This window comes from Leucopleurus acutus (assembly GCF_964270905.1).
Source record: "Leucopleurus acutus genome assembly, chromosome: 3".
NCBI lineage: Eukaryota > Metazoa > Chordata > Mammalia > Artiodactyla > Delphinidae > Leucopleurus > Leucopleurus acutus.
In genome coordinates, this window is record NC_139145.1 from 148,090,627 (window position 1) to 148,115,270 (window position 24,644).

Sequence of the window (24,644 nt, forward strand, 5' to 3'; positions counted from 1 at the left end):
AAGTATGAATAGACCAGCTCCACTTTTGGGAAGACTTATAGCTGAGCTGGTATTGTCATGATGAGGGACTTTAGATTTGACGGTTCTACATGTTGTATTAAAAAAATGTTTTTATTGGTTACATTGCTGATCATACTACAGGTACATCAGTAATGTGGGATGACTCAGGAGCTCAGAAGAATAAACCACAAAACAGTCTTCCCAAGTGACCTTGACTAATACACCCAGCAACCTTTATCACTCTTTCCTAGGCACCTAAAAGAGAGTTCCCTTCTTGATACAGGTTGGAAATAATTGTTCCCATCAGAGAAGTCATTTGCAAAGAGTATTGGCGGCTCTAATAGCAACATTCAGGAACCCCTGAGGGTCTGGGTTCCTCATTCTTTTATTTATTATTATTTTTTTGGTACGCGGGCCTCTCACTGTTGTGGTCTCTCCCATTGCGGAGCACAGGCTCCGGATGCGCAGGCTCAGCGGCCATGGCTCACGGGCCCAGCCGCTCCACGGCATGTGGGATCTTCCCGGACCGGGGCACGAACCCGCGTCCCCTGCATCGGCAGGCGGACTCTCAACCACTGCGCCACCAGGGAAGCCCTGGGTTCCTCATTCTTTACAACGTTTCAGAGAACAGGATGCAGTGATTATGATGGGGCCAAGGAAAGAATAGGGGGCACTTGCCTGGATGAAGGTACCAGAAATATTTGTAAAGTCTAGACTGGGAAGTAACACTTTGATCCAGTGGGTCAATATTCATGGATAAAGTATAGATATTTTTTAGTAATTCCAGATAGCTTTAAGATAGCAGAAGTATTCACAATTCTCAAAAATAATTGACGACTCCTTTTTTTTATAAGGATAATGCTATAATTAAATCTTGACTTCTAATGGCTTATATTTTTGGAAATAGAATTTTCCTGTGATCCAGAATTGGGCTAACCAGATCTGGATTATCAGATTGACTCTTCTCCTTTGCATCTCTTACATTACAGCAGAGCTTTGTTGACTTTGGCCTGCAGTGAGTGTAGGTCCATACAGTACGGATATAATCACCCACTTTTCTATCAGCTTAGAAATTACCCTAGTATACTATACACACACTGACATGGCATGTTTAAGGAGCTGTAAACCCAAACATATACAGCCAAACTAATGTATACAAAATATAAGGGTATTTCACTTAGGAGACATATAATAAAATTGCTTAATCTTTTTAAAAAATAAAAAATTATATGGGAATTGCCTGGTGGCCCAGTGGTTAGGATTCGGTGCTTTCACTGCCACGGCCCGGATTCAATCCCTTGGTCACGGAACTAAGATCCCGCAAGCTGCATTGCGCAGCAAAAAAATAAAAAAATCTGTATATTTAAAAAAAAATTATGTGACTTCTTTGATTACCATATTTAATCAATATTCACAGAGCAGCTGTGCCACTTGACTTTTGCCTATACCTCCCCAAAAATCAATTCTCAAAGGATTAAGTTTGCCACCAAAAAGATACTCATGAGAACGTGCCGTAAGTTCTGATGACAGTACCCCAATTGGTTTACTTTAAGCAAAGAATCATTGGAATATGCGTTTACCTTGACGTTGAATCATATTTAAAATGCACTACAGAGATGTCCATCTAACAAATATTACATAATGAGTTCCCTTAGAAGTAATGAGCCCTAATTTCTGTTACAGTTTGAATTTCCACAAAGGCTTTTGAACTATGTGTTTACTTGTATCTTGTATTGATTACCCCCTATAGCTAGAAGCAGAGATAATGAATTAGAGCTGCCCTTTTAGCTAATAATGTGTTCCACATTCATGCCAGTCTTTGACCCTTTCCTTTTGATCTACAAATATTTTGGAACTCTTCCTGAATCCATATACAATGCTATTTTAAAGTGAATGGATGTTAGCTATAATGTGCTTGACTGGTAATGTTTTTGTGGTTTTGTGTCTATTCTCCCTCCCCCACCCCACCTCGGTATAGGGTCATGGGGTTGAAGTTTACTCTTACCAAATGTCATAACTTTCCTAGAAGTGCATTGCCAATAGATAACTGAATATTGCATGTTGCCCAAAAGGACTTCATATCTAAAGAGCATGCATTACTAATAAAGTGACTTAGAGTAAGATATTGGCCTGGCTTTAGATAAAACTGAAGCAAGACAACTGTAATAAGCATTATATGGAAATAAACCCACTTTTGTGAAATGTTTCTAGAATGTTTTTAATAAAGTTGAATAGTCATACAATTATAAGTCACTATGGTTTGTTAACACAAAGTTAAAATATTTTCATGCAGATGATGTAAACAGCCATACAATCGGTGGTGTGGGCACAGAACAGGGTCACCGTCTACAGAAAACTCTACTTTTCAGTTATTCTATTGTTCTAACTTCAACCCTCTGGGTCTTTAAGACTCCGATGTTTAGAGGGTCCTGTGATGAAATCAGCATCCCTGAGGGGAAGGGACCTTCATCACACACTTGAAGTCTTTCTATGTTGATGCCTAAATTCCAGTTTTCACCTTGGTAGAGACACCCAAGATCTGGTTGCAGGCAGGTAGAAAGCACTTTGGGCTGGCAAATAAGTCCCAGGTGTGAAGAAGAGTGGGTAATATGGATGGTGGGAGAAGGCCAAGGTAATTATCATAGATTCATAATTTCACCAACGACCAGAGTTATATCTGGAAGACTGATTTTACGAGTCTTCCTAAAACTGAGGCTCTGAAAAGGAGATAGTAGGTAGGTGTCATGGGAAATTTAAATATATCATCTAAGCAACCAACTTTAAAATTCTAAACCCCCAATGAAGGCAAACTCTACAAATGAAACACATGGGTGTATGCCTGCTGCAGAAATGCAGTACAGGGTAGAATCGCTTCACATAGTGATTAGGTTGGGTGATTTTCCAGTGTAGAAAAGGCTACGTTTGAACCTTGGACAACGAATAACTTATACTGAAGGAATTTTATTGAGCATATTGTGAGTAAAAGCCGAAGTCAATAATATTCAAAGAGGGGATAGAATGATCAAATGTAAACTACAAAGGGTCTGGCTGGAATTGATAAACATCTACTCTGTGCAAAGGTGCTGTGGTATTCCAGGAGTGACTCAGCATTTAAAGTACAAGTCTTACCTTCCATGAGTTTTCAACTCAGTGAAGGAAGATAAGTAAAAAGGGGGAAGTGCATGGATGTGTGGATGAAGAATATCAGAATATCACTTGCCACATCAGTAAACAAAGGATATTGCAGCCATCAGGCCATCAGCTACTGCAGCTGTGAGCTGTGAGGGGACTCGGGATGGAGAAAAACAGGATCCTGGCCCCAGATAGCTACGGTGCACATCAAAGGCACCTGTCACCTGCAGACACCCAGGTGTTACGGGACTTTCCCCCAGTCTTCTAGGAAGGGAGGATGGGAACTCAGCCCTATTAGAAACTAGAAACCAGATACCAGAACAGAATTCGAGTTCTCTGCCCACCAGAGGTGATCAGGCTCCATCCCTCAGGTCAGGCTGGGGCCCTTCAACCAGACTCCTGCGTCCAGGACCAGGACAGAAGAAAAAAGGGGAGGATAGGAGGGGTTGAAAAGAGGAAAGGGAGAAGGAAGGGGAAAGAGGTCAATAAAGTTCCTTACCCAGAGTTCCTTGTCAGGGCTCTCTGCAGTCCTCTGAGTCAGGAGGAGACCAAGGATAAAACGGTCCTGGTTGCGGCCTCTGAGTCTGGTCCGTCAGCAGGCAAACTGGTCCCTGAGTCCTCCGAGTGGTCAGGATGTCAGTTGTCCAGAAGAAGAGATCCTGCCAGAGTGGCCATTTTTTGTAGGAAGGGGGACCCCTTCCAGGGCCCGGGAGTGGGCTCTTGTCTAACACTCAGAAATGAATTGTCCGAGGAGACACGCGCTAACAAAGCAAGAGACTTTATTGGGAAGGGCAGAGCGCAGCAGGGTGAGGGAACCCAGGAGAACTGCTCTGCCACGAGGCTCGCAGTCTCGGGTTTTACGGTGATGGGATTGGTTTCCAGGTTGTCTCTGACCAATCATTCTGACTCAGGGTCCTTTCTGGTGGCGCATACATCACTCAGCCAAGATGGATTCCAGCAAGAAGGATTCTGGGAGGTTGGTAGGACATGTGGACTGGCGACTCCTCTCTCCTTTTGAACTTTCCCAAATTCTTCTGGTTGGTGGTAGCTTATTAGTTCCACATTCCTTCCCAGGACCTCCTTTTGTAAGATAACTCATGCAGGTGGCTACTATCTTGCCTGGCCAGGGCAGGTGGTTAGCTTTCTTAGTGGTTCCCCTAAAAAAGCTCTGCCAGAAAACACATCTAAAATGGGACAAGGTCTTGCCAATTGCTCTCTGTAGGCTGGTGGCCCCTAGAAGCGGGCTAGGATTGAGCCCTTATGGAATTATATACAGGGGACTACTCCTGATGCCAAAATCTTGGCTCTCTGTGCAACGATGTTGAACAGAAATATGGAGATAGAGTTATGGAGGAAAAGAAAGAGGGAACACAGTAGGCTAGTGCCTCAAGATCTGTGCCCCACTCCCTTGGGAATAGGGAGAGGTCTTATAGTCGGGGCTCCTGGGCAGGGGTATATGATAAGGATCAACACAGTAACAGTCCTGCATTCTTCTTTCTTCTGCAGAGTTTCAAAAGGGTGGGGTTGCTGACAAGATTAGGGTGTGTACAGGGTCTCAGGTGGTGGGTCTCCTCATCTAGATGAGCTTCTCTGGTCCCTTTAATCTCGCCTCAAGTGGTTTCCTGGCTGCTCCTCCCTTGATTAGCAACTGTTCGAATCTGCCCTTTGGAACTCAGGGAAGGTCATGGAGGCTGGAGTCTTGCCTACAAGAAATGGGGGACAAAAAGGCCTCCATGCCTGGGAGCCCCATAGGGGCTCCCAGCAACGCCACCCTTGGGAAGCATTGTTATAAAACTCCTTATCAAATCCTCCTGGGTTGGGACACATAATTTTGGGGGGCAGGAGCCCACTGTGTCCCCCTTTGCCTGGCAAAGTAATACAGCTATCCTTTTCTACTTCACCCAAAACTCTGTCTCCGAGATTTGATTTGGCACCAGTGTACAGAGAAGCTGAGCTTTCGGCATCATCCCTGGCCACAGGATTAATTATGCTAAATAAATCCAGAATTTAGGAAGCATGGTTCCATAGCTAAGTAACTCTCTGGGGTATAGTCTGTTTGGTGACATGAGAACCTCATTAGAGACCTCATCTATAATCATGGGTCAGAGGGTGTATTAGTTTGCTAGGGCTGCCATAACAAAATACTACAGACTGGATGGCTTAAACAACAGAAATTGATTTTCTCACAGTTCTGGAGGCTAAAAGTCCAAGATCATAGGGTCAACAGGTGTGGTTTCTTTTGAAGCTTCTCTTTTTGGCTTGCAGATGGCTGCCTTCTGCTCTGTCCTCACAAGATTGTCCCTTGGTCACCAGTCATACTGGATTAGGACCCACCCATATGACCTCATTTTATCTTAATTACCGCTACAGGCCCTATCTCCAAATGTTGCCGAAATCTCGGCTTCTCTGTGCACCGATGCCAAACAGAAATACAGAGACAGAGATTTTGAAGGATGAGAGAGATGGCTTTATTTTTCTGTCAGGCAGACGGGAAGACACAGCAGGCTAGTGCCTCCAGAACTGTTCCCTCCTCCTTGGGGAATCGGAGAAGATTTTATACGTGGGGCTCGCAGTCCGGGGGTATGTGATAAGGATCAAAGTAGTGAAGGTCTTGCATTTTTTTTCCTTTGCATTATTTCAAAACAGTCACAGCTGACAGTCAGGCAGCCCAGTAATTGGGGTCCGGCATTCCGGTAATTGGGTTCATTTGTCTCTGGTTTATGGGCCAGCAACCTTCTCTCTGAAATGCAAAAGCTACAGGGGGTGATTTGTTACAAGGGGCATAGGGAATGTAAGCCCTGGGATGTAATAAGGTTAGGGAGTGACAGGCACAGGATGTAACTCACCCAGTTAGGGGTGATAGGTGCAGAATGTAATTTACATAGTGTCAGGGAGTGAGGTTAATTTTGTGAAGTACAAATCTAGTTACAGATACTACAGAAGAGTGATGGTTAAAATAAAACTAGGAGTGATTAACTCTTTCAGGCCAGGTTACATTTCTTCTCTAGCTTGTTCACTGTTCCCTTTGTTTTCCTTGCTCTCAGGAAAAGGAAAACTTCATTTCTATTTTTGCTGCAACACAAATACAGTCACATTCTGCGTACTAGGATTAGGACTTGAATATATGAATGTTAAAGGGACACAATATAGCTTGTAACAGGGGGTATGTGTCCAATGAAGGAAGGAAGGGCCTGTAGTGTCAAGTGACATTTCCCAGACCTCTGCTTTGTCTGATCATGTCTCTGCTGACTAAAAAAGTATTCACAACCTAAAAGTTGAGAGTTACGTTTCATTTGTCAGGAATTTTTAGGACTTCAAGCCTGGGAGGCAGCATCTCAAGTAATCCTGAGAGAACTGCTCAGGAGTTCTGAGGAGGTGAGAGGAGAGCTAGGATATATAGCAGTTTTGCAACAAGGGGCAGGTAGTCGGAACATCAAAAGATTACTGTTAATTAAAGAAAACCAGATATCCGGAGTTAAGGAATTTAGCGCTTTTCTCTGTATGGGAAGATGCAAGAGTCTGGGCTCACTGAAATCATTCCTTTGAAATGCACCTCAGCTATCTGGGGCCAGTATCCGGTGTTTTTACATCCTGAGTTTCCTTGGGGCTCACCATAGAGAGTGGCTGCAGCCTGATGGCTGCTAGATGGCAGGTATTCTTCCCTTCCTGAGTTCCCTCAGGGCCACCAGATCTGGCAGTGGCTGTAATCATTGATGACTACGACATCCTTTGTCTACCTGTAAGGCAGGAGATATTCCATTTATCATCTCCATGATCTGCATCTTTGACCATATTAGTAAAGCTTGATGCTGGTAAGATATCTGATTCACGTGAATCTGATCCTGGGTGTTAGCACCAGCTGTATCTGTACTGTTTACTTTTTAGAAAAATAGACTGGGAGCCACTGTGAAAAAATATTAGTGGATGTCTACTATAGCCTTTTTTGTAATTTTCGCTTTCTTTAAGTTTCTCAAAATAAAAATAAAACAAGAGGATGGGGGTAAGGAAACGTATGCTTGAGCAAAGGTTGGAACATGGGGTACAGGGGGACAAAAAGGTGTTAAATTAATTAAACAAGGAAGCCATTAGACTGATGTGGCTCTAATGCCCTTGGCAGTCTCTGTAAATGCCTCAAATTTCGGAAATCAAAGGTAAGAACCAAACCCAAACAGCCAACTAGGCTTTAACGTTATAGCCAATGAATAATTTCCTTGCTTTGCCTTTACTCTATAAAAGTCTCTCCTTAGCTCCTGGAGCACCCCTAACTGAAAGGAGTAGGCCTATTTGGAATTATTTTATTGTACTTTTTAAAAATGTGCATTAAAATCTAAAACTCCAAGCCGTAATTGTCTGTAGAAACGGCAGGTGACAAACTAAATATTTTTAAACCTCTCTGATTTGCCTCTGATGAGCACCGCCCTCTCAGATGTTCTTTTGATATTCCACTATACGCAAGCCATCTGTGGGTGAATCATCGGGTGGCTAAGAAAGAAGTAAGAAGGCAGTCTGCAGCCCACCGAAAAAAATACTTTAGCATTGTTCTTAAATATTTATGTACTTTTAATTTCTCCAGGGCCGGAGAGGTTTACGAACCCAAAGCGCACAACAGCTGGGATCGCAACATCGAGAGTAAAAGCGTCCTGAGAAGTCGGTGACCAGCCACGGGGTCCCCAGGTCAAGCCCGGTCACGATTTAGGATTCCGCAGTTACAAAAAGTGAACTCTCCGCCGGCCCACTAACGGCCCCGGACCCGGGGAGGCGGGGCCAGGAAACGCCCAATGCGCAGACTCCGCGGCCGCACGCAGGCGCACAAGGGAGAGGCCACGAGGGCGGGGCCCCGAGGGACGGAGGGAGAGTGCGACAGAGGGGGGGCCCTAGGCCCGAGTGGCCGACGTTGGGGCCGTTCCGTTTCTTACGCCTTCGGAAGGATATGCGGGTGCCCATGGCTTTGCAGGGCGTCTCGGTAGTGGAACTGGCCGGCCTTGCCCCGGGCCCGTTCTGCGGTATGGTTCTGGCGGACTTCGGGGCGCAGGTGGTGCGTGTGGACCGGCCGGGCACCCGCGGCGACCTGAGCCGGATGGGCAGGGGCAAGCGCTCGCTGGCCGTGGACCTGAAGCAGCCGCGGGGAGCGGCGGTGTTGCGGTCGCTGTGTGCCCGGGCGGATGTGATGCTGGAGTCCTTCCGCCCTGGTGAGCCCCAGATCCCGACGCTACGCGAGACCGGACGAGGGACGCTCCCCGAAGAAGGGAGGCCGCCGGGCATTTGGGGTTGGCACGGCACACCTTTTCCCTGTTGCCACCCGAACCCTTTCCGTCCCTGTCTGTCTAGACCTTTCTGTTGCATTTGATATTGTTGCTGATCGTTCGCCCACTGAGACGGTCTTCCATACTTGGATTCCGAGATACTGTTGTTGCCTTTGCTCTTCTCATACCTCTCTCTGACTCCTTCCCAGTTTCTGTTTTTTTGAGTCATCCTATTATAGTTGCCATTCTTAATTACTTGAGGATCGTGAACCCTATGAGAAACGATCGAAAGCCATAGATTCTCTCCCCGGAAAGCTGCATATAGGTACATAGTCATTTTGTTACCGTTTGGAGCTTGGTGTACCTCATAAAGCCATCCACGGACCCAGGACAACTCCCTGCCTTAAATGCTGGTGTTCCCAAGTTCCAGCTTCTGCTCAATTTCCTTTACACTCTGCTTCTTGGAGCCACCTTATCTATTCCTATTATTTTTACTTTTTACAGGCAGATGTTGGCCAAACCTATAACTGTACCCCCTTTTAGAGCCACAGACTTCCGGAATACCCAGCTCCTGTCCATTTCTACTTGGCCTTCCCCCGGGCACTGCAGCTTCCACGTATTCCAAACTGAGCTCATCATCTTCCCTACTAAAATGGCATCTCCTCTTTGTGTTTTATTTCAGTGAATGGAACCAATGTCCACCCAGTTGCCTGAATCAGAAACTTGTACTTCAACCAGGACTCCAAATCTTCCTTTCCCCCTGCCAGCTTTCAGTTATCACCAATCCCATCATTCTTCCTCCTTCCTATGACTCAGGATTCTTTCTCTTCATACCTGCTGCAGCTTCCTTGGCAGCGTTTTTTAAAGCTGATGTTTGGGTGTAGCACCACTCCGATCTATTCTTAGACAACTGCCACCGTCATCTTGCTCAAGTACAAATACAGAGCTTTGCCTGGTATATAGCAGAAGGCAGTAAATGTTTGGTGGATGAATTGAATGTCTGTGGGCACCAGGCATATTTAAATGTGTCAATTCATTTACCCTCAGATTTGAGGATTATAACAATAATAATTTAGTAATTAGGATTATGTCATAATTTAATAATACCGTATTTGAAGTTGAAGGAGGTTCAGCATGGTTAAATAACTTGTCCACAATCTTGGAATTAGGAGGAGGGTACAGCTGTGAATACAGACGTAGCTGCCAGGGGAGGGGATTTTGTCTGATGTTTATCTAGGTAGAGGAATAAAGTTCTTTTTATTTTATTTTTTTATTTTTTATTGAAGTATACTTGATTTACAATGTGTTAATTGCTGTACAGCAAAGTGACTCAGTTATACATATTTATACATTCTTTTTCATATTCTTTTCCATTAAGGTTTATCACAGGATATTGAATATAGTTGCCTGTGCTATACGTAGGACCTTGTTGTTTATCCATTCTGTATATACCAGTTTTCATCTGCTAATCCGAAACTCACGATCCATCCCTCTTCCAGCCCCCTACCCCTTGGCAACCACCACTCTAGGAATAGAGTTCTTTTGTAACTTATCACAGCTTTATGGAGGCAGAGGCACGTTATAAGCCTGTGGAAAGAGGTGAGGCATGGATCCTGCCAGAGGAGCTTCTGAGCTGATAGGGAAGATGGAATATATACATACATAAATAAGTATAGCAGGCACTGATGCGGATATAGACATAGAAAAGGTCCTGAAAGGAATAGCAGCTTCCAAAAGTGAATTTTTGGTCAAAAACGCGGAGTAACTTCCAAAAGAACAGACCATTTCTAATAAATTACTAAGGAGAGAATTTGGGGAACTATAAAGGGCCTGAATAAAGGGATGAAATGTCCACTCTGAGGATTGAAGATGCTTGGGTATGCCTGAAGGGATGCAGGGCAGTGCTGGAGGGAAATAGCATTCTGGGGGTCGGGGGGAAGCCACACATTCCAGAAATGGGGGCTTCACTCTCTGGGTCCTTAATTACTGGCAATACCCTATAAACCCGCAACAAATGTTACTAGTTTTCCTTGCAAGAGTGCTCTTTTATGTTTGCCACAAAGAAGGGATTATACCCATCCTCAATTCATGCTCTCTTAAAAAAAAAAATTGTAACTTTTCTCAAGGTGTGATGGAAAAACTCCAGCTCGGCCCAGAGATTCTGCAGAGGGAGAATCCAAAGCTTATCTACGCCAGGTTGAGTGGATTTGGCCAATCAGGAAGATTCTCTAGGGTAGCAGGACATGACATCAACTACTTGGCTTTGTCAGGTATGTTGAAAACAATAATTTCTCTACACTTTTTATTTTGTTCCCAGTCAAGATCTACAGTTACACTTATTAAAAAGAATTTTTTTAAAGTGAAGATTTAAATATTTGCTGGAATCAATAAAGAGCATGTGGTTGTTTAAAAAGGGTTGGTTTGTCTTGGAACAGTCATTCTCATCCTCCCCCTGCCTTAACACATTGAAGGGGTAATGTGTTCACTAATGACATTTACTGACTACATTTGTGAAGTTAATTCTCCAGCAAGCCCCTGCTAGGAATTAAGAGACTTGTTGGTAGTAGAAAGGGTTGCTCTATATTTTGCAAAGATATAGTTTGATTTTGATACCCCTCGTCCCTCACTTTATTGAGAATCATTGACTGAGTCATGATTTTAGAAATTCTGTGAATACTAGAAAAAGCCCATGGTTTTCAGGTCATAATATCACCTTACTAGAGTTTTTGCCTGTAAGAACATATCTTAGGGCTTCCCTGGTGGCGCCGTGGTTAAGAATCTGCCTGCCAATGCAGGGGACACGGGTTCGATCTCTGGTCTGGGAAGATCCCACATGCTGCAGAGCAACTAAGCTTGTGCACCACAACTACTGAGCCTGCGCTCTACAGCCCACGAGCCACAACTACTGAGCCCACGCTCCACAACTACTGAAGCCCACACGCCAAGAGCCCGTGCACCACAACGAAGAGTAGCCCCCGCTCACTGCAACTAGAGAAAGCCCACATGCAGCAACGAAGATCCAACTCAGCCAAAAATAAATTAAAAATAAAAAGAACACATCTTAGAATGGTCTAATTCTAGATTTCTAAGAACTGCATTGCTGAGTCAAGGAAGTCTGAAATTTTCTGTGTGTACACATTTAAAGGTTGAGGAAAAGAGTGAGTGTAGAGTTGGCTTTTCTCATCTACTTAAAAATTTAATTCCTTTTCTTTCTCTTGTGTTTATTTTCTTGCATCTCTTTCTAATAAGAATGGAAGTGCATTATACTGTTGTTAAGCCATAAAGTGCTAAGTGGATAGCAACCATTTCCCCCCCAAAACCCAGTGAATAAAAACTTAGCAACAGAATTCTGAAAATGTTAGTCGGAATAAAGTTTTAGAGAAAACAAAAAAATCAAACAAGGAACGTTGTTAGAGGGAAAGCCTTCTCTTTTTTTTTTGCAGTATGCGGGCCTCTCACTGTTGTGGCCTCTCCCGTTGCGGAGCACAGGCTCCGGACGCGCAGGCTCAGCAGCCATGGCTCACGGACCCAGCCACTCCGCGGCATGTGGGATCTTCCCGGACGGGGGCACGAACCCATGTCCCCTGCATCGGCAGGCAGACTCTCAACCAATGCTGAACAGGTTTAGGTTTAGAAAAGCATTAGGTATTAGTTTTCACTTACAACAGTAACTAGAGAGATTGGTTTTCCCCCTAAGATGTTCATGTATTTATTTAAAAGAGGCATTAAGTTTACAGTTAGTGTTCCCCGATTGTTTTTAATGGTGTAGGTGTTTTATCAAGAATTGGCAGAAGTGGTGAGGCTCCATATGCCCCGCTGAATCTCCTGGCCGATTTCGGTGGGGGTGGCCTCATGTGCGCACTGGGCATCCTGATGGCACTGTTTGAACGCACACGCTCTGGCAAAGGTCAGGTCATTGATGCAAACATGGTAAGTGTTGATTGGGGGAAATGATAAGCCTACTAGTTGTTCCTGAGGTCGATATATGGCTGCCTCACATCCTCTTCTGAACAAGACGAGATAAATGAGATTTGAAATTTGAATCCAAGTTACCAAGGATGGCCTTTTCTTTAAAATAGCTTCATATCTTGAACATGTGTCAGAATGTCATATTTTGATCATCTGTTTGTGGAGTCAATCTTCTAAACGTTTCATGACTCACCTGATTTCTATGTTGTGTTTCAACAATTCTCCCCGTGCTGTCTCTTGTGCTTAGGATATGGTTTTCAAGAAATCTTCATTCAAAACTGGGCTCAGGAAGTCTCCCTTAGCAGGTAGAGAAGATTCTTAATGATGCTCAAGTAAAATGGGCCAGTCTAGACCTTCCTGCTGCATTGTGTAGGGGAGACTCAAGTGTCAGGATGCTACGGCGTTTTTACCCTCATACACGTGCCTCATGTTATCCTAGGCACTTTTCCTGTGTGATTTCTCCTGATCCCCCAAACAGCAATTTCACTTGGAATACATTGTTATTTTAATGAAGAGGAAACTAAAGCACAGAAATTTGCCCCAGTTCTCACAGCTAGTTGATGAGAGCCCAGTCCAGTGTCACTATACCTTTGCGTTTGGACAGATCTTTGGCGGTAGGGTGGAGAATGGATTGGATGGAGAGAGAAAAGGCGAGAACTAAAATGGTTAATGGTAGAATGGGTCTGGATTTAAGGATTTACATTTGAGATGTAAAATTGCTGGGATTTGGTGAGATATTGGCAATGAAGGGAGAGGGAGGAATCAAGAATGGCTCCCCCATCTCTGGCTTGGAAGACCCGGTGGATGGTGGCCCTGGAACCCTGGGGAGGATTGCTGAAGGAAGAGGGTGATTGGGGGAAATAGATACCTTATTCTTTAATTTTTTTTTTTTAATTTTCTTGGCTGTGCCGCACAGCATGTGGGATCTTAGTTCTCCGATCAGGGATCGAACCCTTGCCCCTTGCGTTGGAAGCATGGAGTCTTAACCACTGGACCACCAGGGAAGTCCCCAGATACCTTATTCTTTTGGGCCAGTAGTTTCCAAATGACTTTAGCAGCAGAATCCTTGATCCAGGCCTGCCTGTGATGACCTGGAGTTGTCTCTTCATCAGACTGTTGCCTTAGAAACTAGAGTTAAGGTAACTGTGGAATGTGCAGTCCGTTTTACGGTGTTTACTCCTGATCTGGGAGTGCTCATCTTACCTGGGGGCTGTGTGTTGGCATGCAGGCCATTGGCCTACGTGATGAGAACAATATAAAAGGTTGGGAAATTGAGGCTGCGGTGCGTCAAAGCCTCTGGTCTGTGGCAGCACACACTACATGTGCGTGAGGGGAGAAGAGAAGTATGTGCTGGGCAGCCTCATGGTGAGATGAGGATTATAACTGCTGTGTCTCTTGTCCTCTATCCTCCTATGACACCAAGTAAAGGTGGAATTAAATTAGAGCCTGTTTGTATCCTGAGTGAGCCAGACCAGCCCCGTAACACTGTTAGGACATCTTTTTTCAATAGACTCATCACTACATCCAGTGTGTAAAAGGGATTATATATGTATATGTATATATATGTGTGTGTCTATATGTGTGTTTGTGTGTGTATGTCTAAATGTGGGGACACTCTAAGATCTCTGTAACCCCATTTCAAAAAAAGCACCACCACAGGCCACTTATACAAACTCCACTACTTGGTGACAACAAATGTCAGAACCATGAATTGAAGTGTGCATGAGCTTCCTCAGGTTAAATGGGAAAACTGGGATGTATCTAAAGGTATATTTTGTGTTTGTTTTATTACAGCCAGAATCTGTGAGAAGTCCCATGCTCACAGTTGGAATGGGGCCCCTCCGTTGGTAACCTCAGAGACAAGGATGCTTTGATGGCCTTCTCCCTGTGGTGCCAGAATCATTAGGATCATAGAGCCATAAGGATAGGGAAGTAGTCTTCTTTAGATAGCCCAGTGCATCCAGCCTTGGGATAATCATACCTGAGTTTGTGAGTCCATTCCCGTTACTTCAGGACTAGTGGGAAGTTGGCATTCCCAAACTAGTTTGTCTGTACTCTGAAAACCCATATACCTGCCACCCATACTGTTATGTTTATTTTGTAACTTTCTAGTGATTATTAAAGTTAAGATATAGTAAATACTCAAATTTGTTTTCTTGGGCTTGGAGTCAAACTAGAACAAACTAAAGTTAACTGTCATGTGATTTACCTTTAAAATGTGATATGCTTCATATATCTGTGTGTATGTGTTTGTAGGTATTGAGATCAGATGATAGATTTTTAAAAAAACCTTTTTGCTTTGTTTTCAACTTTTTTATCCTGACAGTTGTTAACATATATAAAAGTAAAGAGAATGTATAATGAACTTCCATGTACCCTCACTTAGCTTCAAAAATTATCAACATTCTGCCAATCTTATTTGAAAGGAAGAACAAAAGTAATTCCTTTAAGTCTTTTCTGAACAGTATTCCCTGATCTGAATAGTGCAGAAACTCACTCTGTCATAAACCTGCTCTAACTCACTTTCTTGAAATATCAAAGAAGTTGTATAATTAGATATAATCTTCCTATATACTAAGATAAACATTTTTATACAAATATTTTTTAAAAACTCAAGTAGAAATCGATCATGCTTTTTATAGTTGAATTGCCTGGGTTTATACTGTATTCTGTTTCTTCAAAGGTGGAAGGAACAGCATATCTCAGTTCTTTTCTGTGGAAAACCCAACAAACAGGACTGTGGGGACAGCCTCGTGGACAGAACATGTTAGATGGTGGAGCGCCTTTCTACGCAACCTACAGGACGGCGGACGGCGGGTTCATGGCTGTTGGCGCATTAGAGCCCCAGTTCTATGAGCTGCTGCTCAGGGGTGAGTACCTCTTTTCTGTGGATGTTTTTTGGACTATTTTGGAGTCTTTTGAAGTTCATGATGTCTTTTATTATATATCCACCTTATAATTTACCTAATTATAGCCATCATTATATTGTGGGGCACTTCCCCCATCTTTTAAATTGACAAGTAAATTTACAAGTCTGTAAAATAGCTCAGATTAAAAAAATAATAATCCTTTTTGTGGTAGTTCAGTGTTTTTATCACATTTCATACTCCGTAGTATTAGATATTTATCTTGCCCATGTGTGCCCACATCCTTTTCTTCCCTAGAAATGATCTACTGGTTCTACCAGTTTTTGTTCCTTGATAGATGTCCCTCATGGTACTTCAGTGACGGGGTCACCAGAGCACAGAGAGACTTTGGTGAATGAGAGTTTGTTGGAATATGTTACCATCACTTGATGCTTCTGCAGTGTACCTTTCTTGCAGATTCTTGTCTTATTGACATGTTGCCACAAGTTAGCAGGAAAATTTGGGATCCCCTCTTCCCTAATTGATAATTGGATTGAAGTTACTTTGTTCCCGTGAAATGTGAATTTAAAGTTTACAGATAATTTAGTATCTAAGAAGTTTTAGAATGTACTCTGAAGCAGTGTGACAGGCTGGTTGCAGCACATTTATCTTTCAGCTTTAAGTTTGGAGTTTTATCCCCGTGTTTGGTAGCTTTTCAGATGCGCAGTGCTACTCAGAGTTATTTGTATATCACTGAAATGACTGTTTTTGCTAGCCTCAGAAAGCATTCTGTGATCAACTATATTAACTTCACCAACCTAACTATAAGTTAGAGAAACCATAGAACAAAATGGTTTATCTAGATCATAGAGGATGCCTTTCCGTCCAGAAATTAAGACTAAGACTAGAGGTCAGTTCAAAATTCTGGACAGAACAGTGCTATACGAGGGGCTGAGTGGTGGGAACAACACTCCCACTCTGGGGTTCAGGGCCCTAGGAAGCAGGAGGTACATAACATAGTGGAGTCTGTGCCTTACAAAAACCTTGTGTTTTTATCTATAGGGAATTTAAATATAATAATAAAATTAACTAGTCTTTAGTGAAATTTTATTATCACCATGCACAGGCAATTCTAAATGACAGTTGCAACTGACTTTTTTTTTTTTTTTTTGACAAATGTCTCAGGAATAGGGCAGTGTAAGCTCTGAGTCAGATCAACTAAAGACAAGCCCTGAGGGTGGGGATTTTCAGGGAGCTGTCAGACAGGCCAAACATTGGCGCTTCTCTGGGGATAGGATTTTGTGGGAGCTTCAAACTCATTTTGCCTCCTCTTCCTTGGCTGTTAACCTACTGATTTTCATGACTACCATTGTTGAGAGCCTGTTGGTTTTCAAGGCCATCACAGAGCTGGGGAGAGAGGGATGAAATTAGCCTAAGTTATAACACCACAAAGCTCACTGGTCTTACTGAGTTCAGTCATTTTTTTTCTTAAATATGCTCCTTAGATTGTTGCAAGCTTTTAGTTAATGTCTAGAGTTACGAAAATGTTGATTCTGACAATTTGTGCTAGTGTTCTTGTTGCTTTCATACAGGAGCCAAGTTTTGAAGGTCTTTGCTCTGTCTTTTCAGAATTTAACTCCTCTCTGTGGTGTATTCTGTTGTTTTCTTAAAAACATACATGTTTAGAATGATCATGTCTACCATCCACACTCGGCCTCATTTTATAGCAGGCAGACTGCTCCAGCCCTTGCCTTGTGATAATCTTCTCCCGGGTTTCCTCTTTCTGAGTCTAAACTCTGTAACCCCTCCAGTTGTTTTGCAGTCGCGGCCTTTTGTGGTATCTTTCATGTCCTCTCTCCCTTTAAAGTTCACTAAGGATCCTTAGCTGGCAGGTGGCTTGTGCTTTCGGAAATGCCTCAGCATCTTCTTTCTTCTACAATATTGATTTGCAAAAATAGTACTTGTACTTGTCCCATACACATTACTTCTCTCTCAGGCCTAACTGGACAAACCCCCATATCTGTAATGATTTTTTGAGGTAGTATTAATTTATTTATTTCACCTTATATACTGAGATCTTTGAGAACATACCTTTATTTAGCTCTCAGTATCTGAACATAAATACACAAGGTTTTTGTAAGGCTCCGACTCCTCTGTGCTATGCCGCTGCTGCTTTCCAGGGCAAAGAAGTCTGAAAGTACTGAGAATTTCATGACCTCTTGAGACTCTTGTAGTAAATCAGATAAGCAATAGAGATTTTTTTTTTTTTTTTTTTTTTTGCGGTACGTGGGCCTCTCACTGTTGTGACCTCTCCTGTGGCGGAGCACAGGCTCCGGACGCATAGGCTCAGCGGCCATGGCTCATGGGCCCAGCCGCTCCGCGGCATGTGGGATCTTCCCAGACCGGGGCACGAACCCGTGTCCCCTGCATTGGTAGGTGGACTCTCAACCACTGCGCCACCAGGGAAGCCCCTGTATTCTTAATAGTGACTAAAATGGTAAATTTTGTGTATTTTACCACAATTTAAAAAAAATGAAAAAAATTCAAAATAATGTATTTTTTTAACGAAAAAAATGTAAACAATACAGAATTTGTAAAGTAAGAGGTAAAAATTCTCCCTTGTCCTTCCGCTTTGGGAAAGTTTGGGATGTGGCCTTGAAGAACTTTCCCCATGCACATGCAAACACAATTAAAATTTTTTTACAATTTATATATAATCTATTTAATTATATAAATTTATAATTAGTAACTATTTTTATGCAAAAATATAGCAAAGACATCCTTTTTTGTCAGTACCAAAGATCTTCAGCCTCACCCTCTTTATATAGCAGCCACATCATATTCCGTGGTATACCTGTACTAAAATTTATTTAACCACTTCCTTATTCAAGTTAATTTACGTTCTTTCCAGGTTTACATTATAACACATAATGTTTATTGTTTATTAATAAGCATTAATCTTTGTACATATGTCATTGCATACTTGCAGCATACATTTTTGACTGCTTAATATGTGCCTAATATTGTGTTACAGAGTAGAAAGTTTATGACGTGTACTTAAAACAATAAATATTTTGTATAATTGTGTGTGTGTGTGTGTATACATGTACGTATAAGGTAGTTTTTTGGAAATCAAAACATATTTTCCCAAGTTTTAAATGGTGTCTGAATCCCCAGGTCAGTCTCTGAAAGTCTGTTTGACTTATAATAGCAGAAATTGAATATTGATTGTACTATAAAAGCTAGCCACAATCGATAATTGTGCTCTATGGGGAAATGGACTCAGAGTTACGCATAGGCTGTCAGCAGCACAGGAAGCAGCCCACCCTAAACCACTGGTAGTTCGTTCTGGGGCCTTGATGAGGGGTCCTGAGCTTGCTGGGAAATTGTGGGCTGAGAAAGGGTGATAGGACGATGGAAGAGCTGGTGTGTCAGAGTTAGGGGTAGAGCCTGGGGTCTTTTGATTTCTAGTATTTTCCAGTATACAAAGTATGATCTGTGTAATCTCAAGTATAGTGTTTGTTGGAGAACTGTTGACTCCAGTTTTACTTAGTTTATGATTCTGATCACATTCTGATTTTTTGTTTTTAAAAAACTGTTTAAAAAAGCGTGCAAATATGTTTCCAGCAGTAGCTGTGGTCTACTTAAATGCTTTTGGCCAACTGCTCGTTTTATGTGTTTTTTAATCCCAGAGTTCGGGGCTATCAGGAAAGAGAAAGCAAAGTGAAAGATGCCCTTAGAAACATTTCCTTATAGATTTTAGTGATAAACCTGAAACTGTGGCTCCATATCTTTCCTGGCTTTGAATGGGACATGTGGCTACAGAGAAAAATGTACTTGTATATCCCACAGGTGTTTTTCCACAGCTGTTCAGAACTATGTGAATTCTCTTCATATCCCTCAAAACACTAAGAAGAGCCTGCAGTATTCATGTCTTCTTACCTCCATAGGCACTTTTGCATCTTCAGAGCAGCTTACAATTGGTCATTGTTTTTCAACATGGTAGATGAGAAAAGGATGATAAAAGTGAGAATTACTTGATTAACTTGGCCAAACTTATGCAAAATATTATGCGTAATTTAAATTTAGAAACCCTCTTCTACAAGAGGGAATAAAAATGACAGTTACACCAAACCCCAACAAAGTGTCCCCTTGGGTATAATTTAATCAGCACTGGAGTTTGGTTGTATCTACAGGGGTAGGTGCTTGTAGTCAATAAAGGAAGCACAGGTCAGGTCATGGGGCAGAGAAGCCATCCTTCCTGTGATATCCCCTGGTGGATGCTTTCATCCTCTCTGTCCCTTGTGTTGATGGGCCCTTCAAGGTTCTTCATACTTGAGAGAGCAAAAAAGTCTCTGTGCCCCCTGTTAATTGGCTGGCTGAAAATTTTCTGTCCTGTTTGCTATAGGAACAATTTGCATGTGTCTTTGGTTACTTTACAAGTTCTTTGTTCCTAGGTCACAGCAGGGTTGTAAGAGAGTAATGAGTCAAATATCACTGCCCTCCTAGAGCTCTTTTATTTGACGAAAATAAAGAGAAATGAACATTATTTATAAAATTGCAATCTTGAATTTAATCATTTATCTTTATACTTCTTCCTTGAAAACAGGGGTACAGGCATACCTCACAGACTTTGTGGGTTGGGTTTCAGACCACTGCAATAAAGGGACTATCTGAAAAAAGCAAATCACATGAATGTGTTGGTTTCCCAGTACACATAAAAGCTATGTTTACATGATACTGTAGTCTATTAAGTATGCAGTAGCATTGTCTAAAAAAACAACGTACATACCTTAATTAAAAAATACTTTACTGCCAAAAAATGCTAACCATCATCTGAGCTTTGCATGAGTTGTAATCTTTTTGCTGGTGGAGGATTTGAAATATTGCAAGAATTACCAAAATGTGACACAGAGACACGAAGTGAGCAAATGCTGTTGGGAAAAATGGCGCCCATAGACTTGCTCCACCCAGGGTTGGCACAAACCTTCCATTTGTAAAGATGCAGTGTCTGTGAAATGCAATGAAGTGAAGGACAATAAAACGAGGTCTGCCTGTAGTCTTGTATAAAGTGTTTAGATTTTAGCTTTTGTAGGGTTTGGGAGCACTATATGAAATATGGTTTTTTTTTAATATAAACTTACTTATTTTATTTATTTATTTATGTCTGCGTTGAGTCTTTGTTGCTGCGCGTTGGGTCTTTGTTGCTGCGGGTGGGCTTTTCTCTAGTTGCAGTGAGCAGGGGCTACTCTTTGTTGCCGTGTGCGGGCTTCTCATTGCGGTCGCTTCTCTTGTTGCGGAGCACGGGCTCTAGGTGCGCGGGCTTCAGTAGTTGCGGCATGCGGGATCTTCCTGGACCAGGGATCGAACCTGTGTGCTCTGCATTGGCAGGCGGATTCTTAACCACTGCACCACCAGGGAAGCACATGGAGTTATTTTAATTCAATATGACAGATAGTAACATCATGAGGAAATTTCTTTTTAAAAACCTACTCAGAAGGAACAAGTCAGTTTCTGGAAACTAGACTATTAAAAATAGACTATTTTGGTTGAAATGTAAATAATAAAATCTTGGTAAAGACTTGGAAAGTCTGTTTTGAATCCTGTTACCCCTACTACCTTCTCCAGCCTTTGGCTCCAACTTCAAGTTGAGTTTGAATTTCTTCTTTTGACTCATTTGAGAAACCCTGTAGAACATCCTGTTTTGGGTGACTATAGTGAGTTCAAAACTCATTTTCACTGATTATATTTACTCTACCCAAAGCATACTAATTTAAGAAATTGTGTTTTTCTCTCAGGACTTGGGCTAAAGTCTGATGAACTTCCCAGTCAGATGAGCATAACTGATTGGCCAGAAATGAAGAAGAAATTTGCAGATATATTTGCAAAGAAGACAAAGGCAGAGTGGTGTCAGATCTTTGACGGCACAGATGCCTGCGTGACTCCTGTTTTGACTTTTGAAGAGGTTACCCATTGTGGTCACCACAAAGATCGGGGCTCATTTATAATTGATAGTGAGCAGGGTGTGAGTCCCCGCCCTGCACCCCAGCTGTCCAACACCCCAGCTGTCCCTTCGTCCAAAAGGGATCCTTTTGTAGGAGAACACACTGAAGAGATACTCAAAGAGTTTGGCTTCAGCCAGGAAGAGATCAGTCAGCTTAAGTCAGATAAAATTATTGAAAGTAATAAACCAAGAGCTAATCTCTAACTTCTAAGCCCCACAACTCAAATAAATTTGAATATTGCATTTACAGTATAGAATAACGCAAAAAATTGTATGCATGGAAACATGAAAAAACAATATCACAGTGGTCCAACTATTCTGATCAGGAAACAAGGCTGATTATAAAGTGATGATTGAATTCTGAAAACGGTTAACATCATGGCTTTTGATTTAGGAATATTTTTAGTTTGCCTATACTAAATTGTGGCAGTTTTTCTGCCTTCCAATTTACTTGATTGGTTATATTTGTTGATTTAAAATATTTATATATTTATAATATACTTTAAGTGAATTAATATAATGCTTTTTATTAAATAAAGCTTTTTTCCCCCCAAAGTTCACTCATGCTTTTAAGTTTGTGAAAAACTTTCAAGAAACCTCTTTAAATAGAATCTAAATCTAAATCTAAATCTAAATCTAAATCTAAAATCGCCTTTTGTTACTCCTTGAAATATTTTAGTCTCTACTATTAACCAGAATGAATGTCCTTAGATAGAAAAATCTGATCCTTTTTATTTGGTAAGGAAATCATTCAGCCAGTGTCTTGGAACTGGAATTTTAGAAAATGTCCTGAGATTTCCTTCAGATAGTTGCCACCTCTCCATCGAGACCCGCTCCTGTGTGTAGCTGCCTGTTGGTATCATCCAAATGTGTCTCTTGATCAGTAAACTCCACCGTCATGCATTTGAAAGTGTTAACTAGACTTTTCCTCCTCTTACCAGTCTCCAGCTTCCACTCCTCTGCTGTCTCCCTCTGCCCCCAGTAGGCCCCCACGGCTTACGCCTCACCTCATTTGGCCACTGTTCACATGTCCCTTATGGAGAGTCCTTTCCTGACCCCTGTCCAGGATGGCAGCTGCCTTGTCACTCGCTCTCCCCTCACCCTATTTCATTTTCCTTCACACTGTGTATCACTGCTGACATGCTGATTGACCCCAGCCCTCATTCCTTAACCAGTGCAGGCTAGAGCGGAAGCTTTATGAAGGACTTTGTAGGTTTCATTCCTGGGTTTCATTGCTAAGTCCCCAGTTCCTAGAGTAGTGCCTGGCCCATGACTGGAAACTTTGTGAATATTTATTAAAGGAATGAAACTCAACAGTGAAGTGCTGTCAGTTCCACCTTCAGAGCTCCCATATCCATCCTTCTGCCCATCTCCCATTGCTGCTTTCATCCAGACCCCTGTTACCTCTTCCCTGGACTACTATTCAACTTCCCTACCCAGCTTTTCACCTTCATTTTTTTCCCCATCATGTAGCAAGTTCTGGATCTCATTTCCACACACAGCAACATCCAGAAGAAGAGAGCGTCTCAGGAGCCCTCAGCAAACCTTGTCTTGTGTCTCCTTGGATCTAGATAAGTCACAAGCCAGTCCTGCACCAGTCTTTGGCAGAGAGGATAGGCTGGTCCTTAGATAAAGCCAACCTGCTCCTGGAGCTCCCCTGGACTCAACTTCCTGGAAGCACGTGGGTATTTGAGGGAGGGGTGGATTCCTGAAGCTAGTCCAGGTTCCATCAGGATGGGGGAGTGGAGGACAGATGTTACATCTGTGACATACAGTATCTCAGTTGCTCTTCAGTGATCACAAGGGGAAGGTAGGGCAGGTTCCTCCATTTTGTAGATGTGGACACAAGCCTCAGATGGTCCTAAACCATCTTAGTTCACATCTCCCTTAGTGTCTTAGTAATTTTTCCATGGTGCCCCTAGGTCAGAAGAAATACCTAACTATTCCACTTATAAATAATCAGGTCCCAACAACTGAAGTATTTATGTCCTGACAACTTATTAGCTGTTTGAAAAATATAATACATGTACATTGAAGATATTTTTATTTCATTCTTTTTTAAAATTGAAGTATAGTTGATTTACAATATTGTGTTTAGTATACAGCAAAGTGATTCAGTTATGTATATATACTTTTCAGACTATTTTCCATTATAGGTTATTACAAGATATTGAATACAGTTCCCTGTGCTATGCAGTAAATCCTTGTTGATTTTATATATAGTAGTTTGTATCTGTTAATCCCATACTCCTAATTTATCCTTCCCCCACCCCTTCCCCCTTTGGTAATCATAAATCTGTTTTCTATGAGTCTGCTTCTGTTTTATACATAGATTCATTTGTATTATTTTTTAGATTGCATGTATAAGTGATACCATATAATTGTCTTTCTCTGTCTGACTTACTTCACTAAGTATAATCTCTAGGTCCATCCATATTGCTGCAAATGACAACATTTCATTCGCTTGTGGCTGAGTAGTATTCCATTGTATATGTATACCACATCTCCTTAAGCTAATTGTCTGCTGATGGGCACTTGGGTTGTTTCCATGTCTTGGCTATTGTAAATAATGCTATGAACATTGGGGTGCATGTATCTTTTTGAATTAGAGTTTTCGTGTTTTCTGGATACGTACTCAAGTGGGATTGCTGGATCACATGGTAGCACTATTTTTAGGTTTTTAAGGAACCTCCATACCCTCCATAGTGGCTGCACCAGTATAAGTTGCCACCAACAGTAGGAGGGTTCCCTTTTCTCCACACTGTCTTCAGTATTATTTGAAGACTTTTTGATAATACCCATTCTGACTGGTGTGAAGTGATACCTCATTGTGGTTTTAATTTCCATTTCAGTAATAATTAGTGATGTTGAGCATCTTTTCATGTGCCTTTTGGCTATCTGTATGTCTTCTTTGGAGAGATGTCTATTAGGTCTTCTGCTTATTTTTGATTGGGTTGTTTGTTTTTGTGCTGTTGAATAGTATGAGCTGTTTGTATATTTTGGAACTTAAGCCCTTGTTGGTTGCATCATTTGCAAGTATTTTTTCCCATTCCGCAGGTTGTCTTTTCATTTTGTTAATGGTTTCCTTTGCTGTGCAAAAGCTCATAAGCTTGATTAGATCCCATTTGTTTATTTTTGCTTTTGTTTCTATTACCTTGGGAGGCTGATCTAAGAAAATATTGCTACGATTTATGTCCGAGAATGTTTTACCTGTGTTCTCTTCTAGGAGTTTTATGGTGTCACATCTTATATTTACGTCTTTAAACCATTTTGAGTTTATTTTTGTATATGGTGTGAGGGAGTGTTCTAATTTCACTGATTTACATGTAGCTGTCAACCTTTCTCAACACCACTTATTGAAGAGACTGTCTTTTCTCTGTTGTGTATTTTTGCCTCGTTTGTCGTAGATTAATTGACTGTAGGTGTGTGGGTTTGTTTCTGGGCTCTCTA

The 24,644-nt window shown here is 42.0% G+C and overlaps 1 protein-coding gene across 2 annotated transcripts; it reads left to right on the top strand.

Moving 5' to 3' along the window:
* Positions 1-7,958: 7,958 nt before the first annotated feature.
* On the top strand, positions 7,959-21,674 carry AMACR (alpha-methylacyl-CoA racemase). Of its 2 annotated transcripts, none has more exons than XM_082835256.1 (5): positions 7,959-8,399; positions 10,502-10,645; positions 12,145-12,305; positions 15,028-15,214; positions 20,989-21,674. In XM_082835256.1, exons 1-5 carry the CDS (start codon positions 8,063-8,065, stop codon positions 21,396-21,398), a joined length of 1,239 nt encoding a protein of 412 aa, XP_082691382.1. In that variant the 5' UTR covers positions 7,959-8,062; the 3' UTR covers positions 21,399-21,674. The 2 variants fall into 2 exon arrangements, with proteins under 2 accessions (XP_082691382.1, XP_082691383.1); XM_082835257.1 differs by having other exon boundaries at positions 7,961-8,321.
* The last annotated feature ends 2,970 nt before the right edge of the window (positions 21,675-24,644 follow it).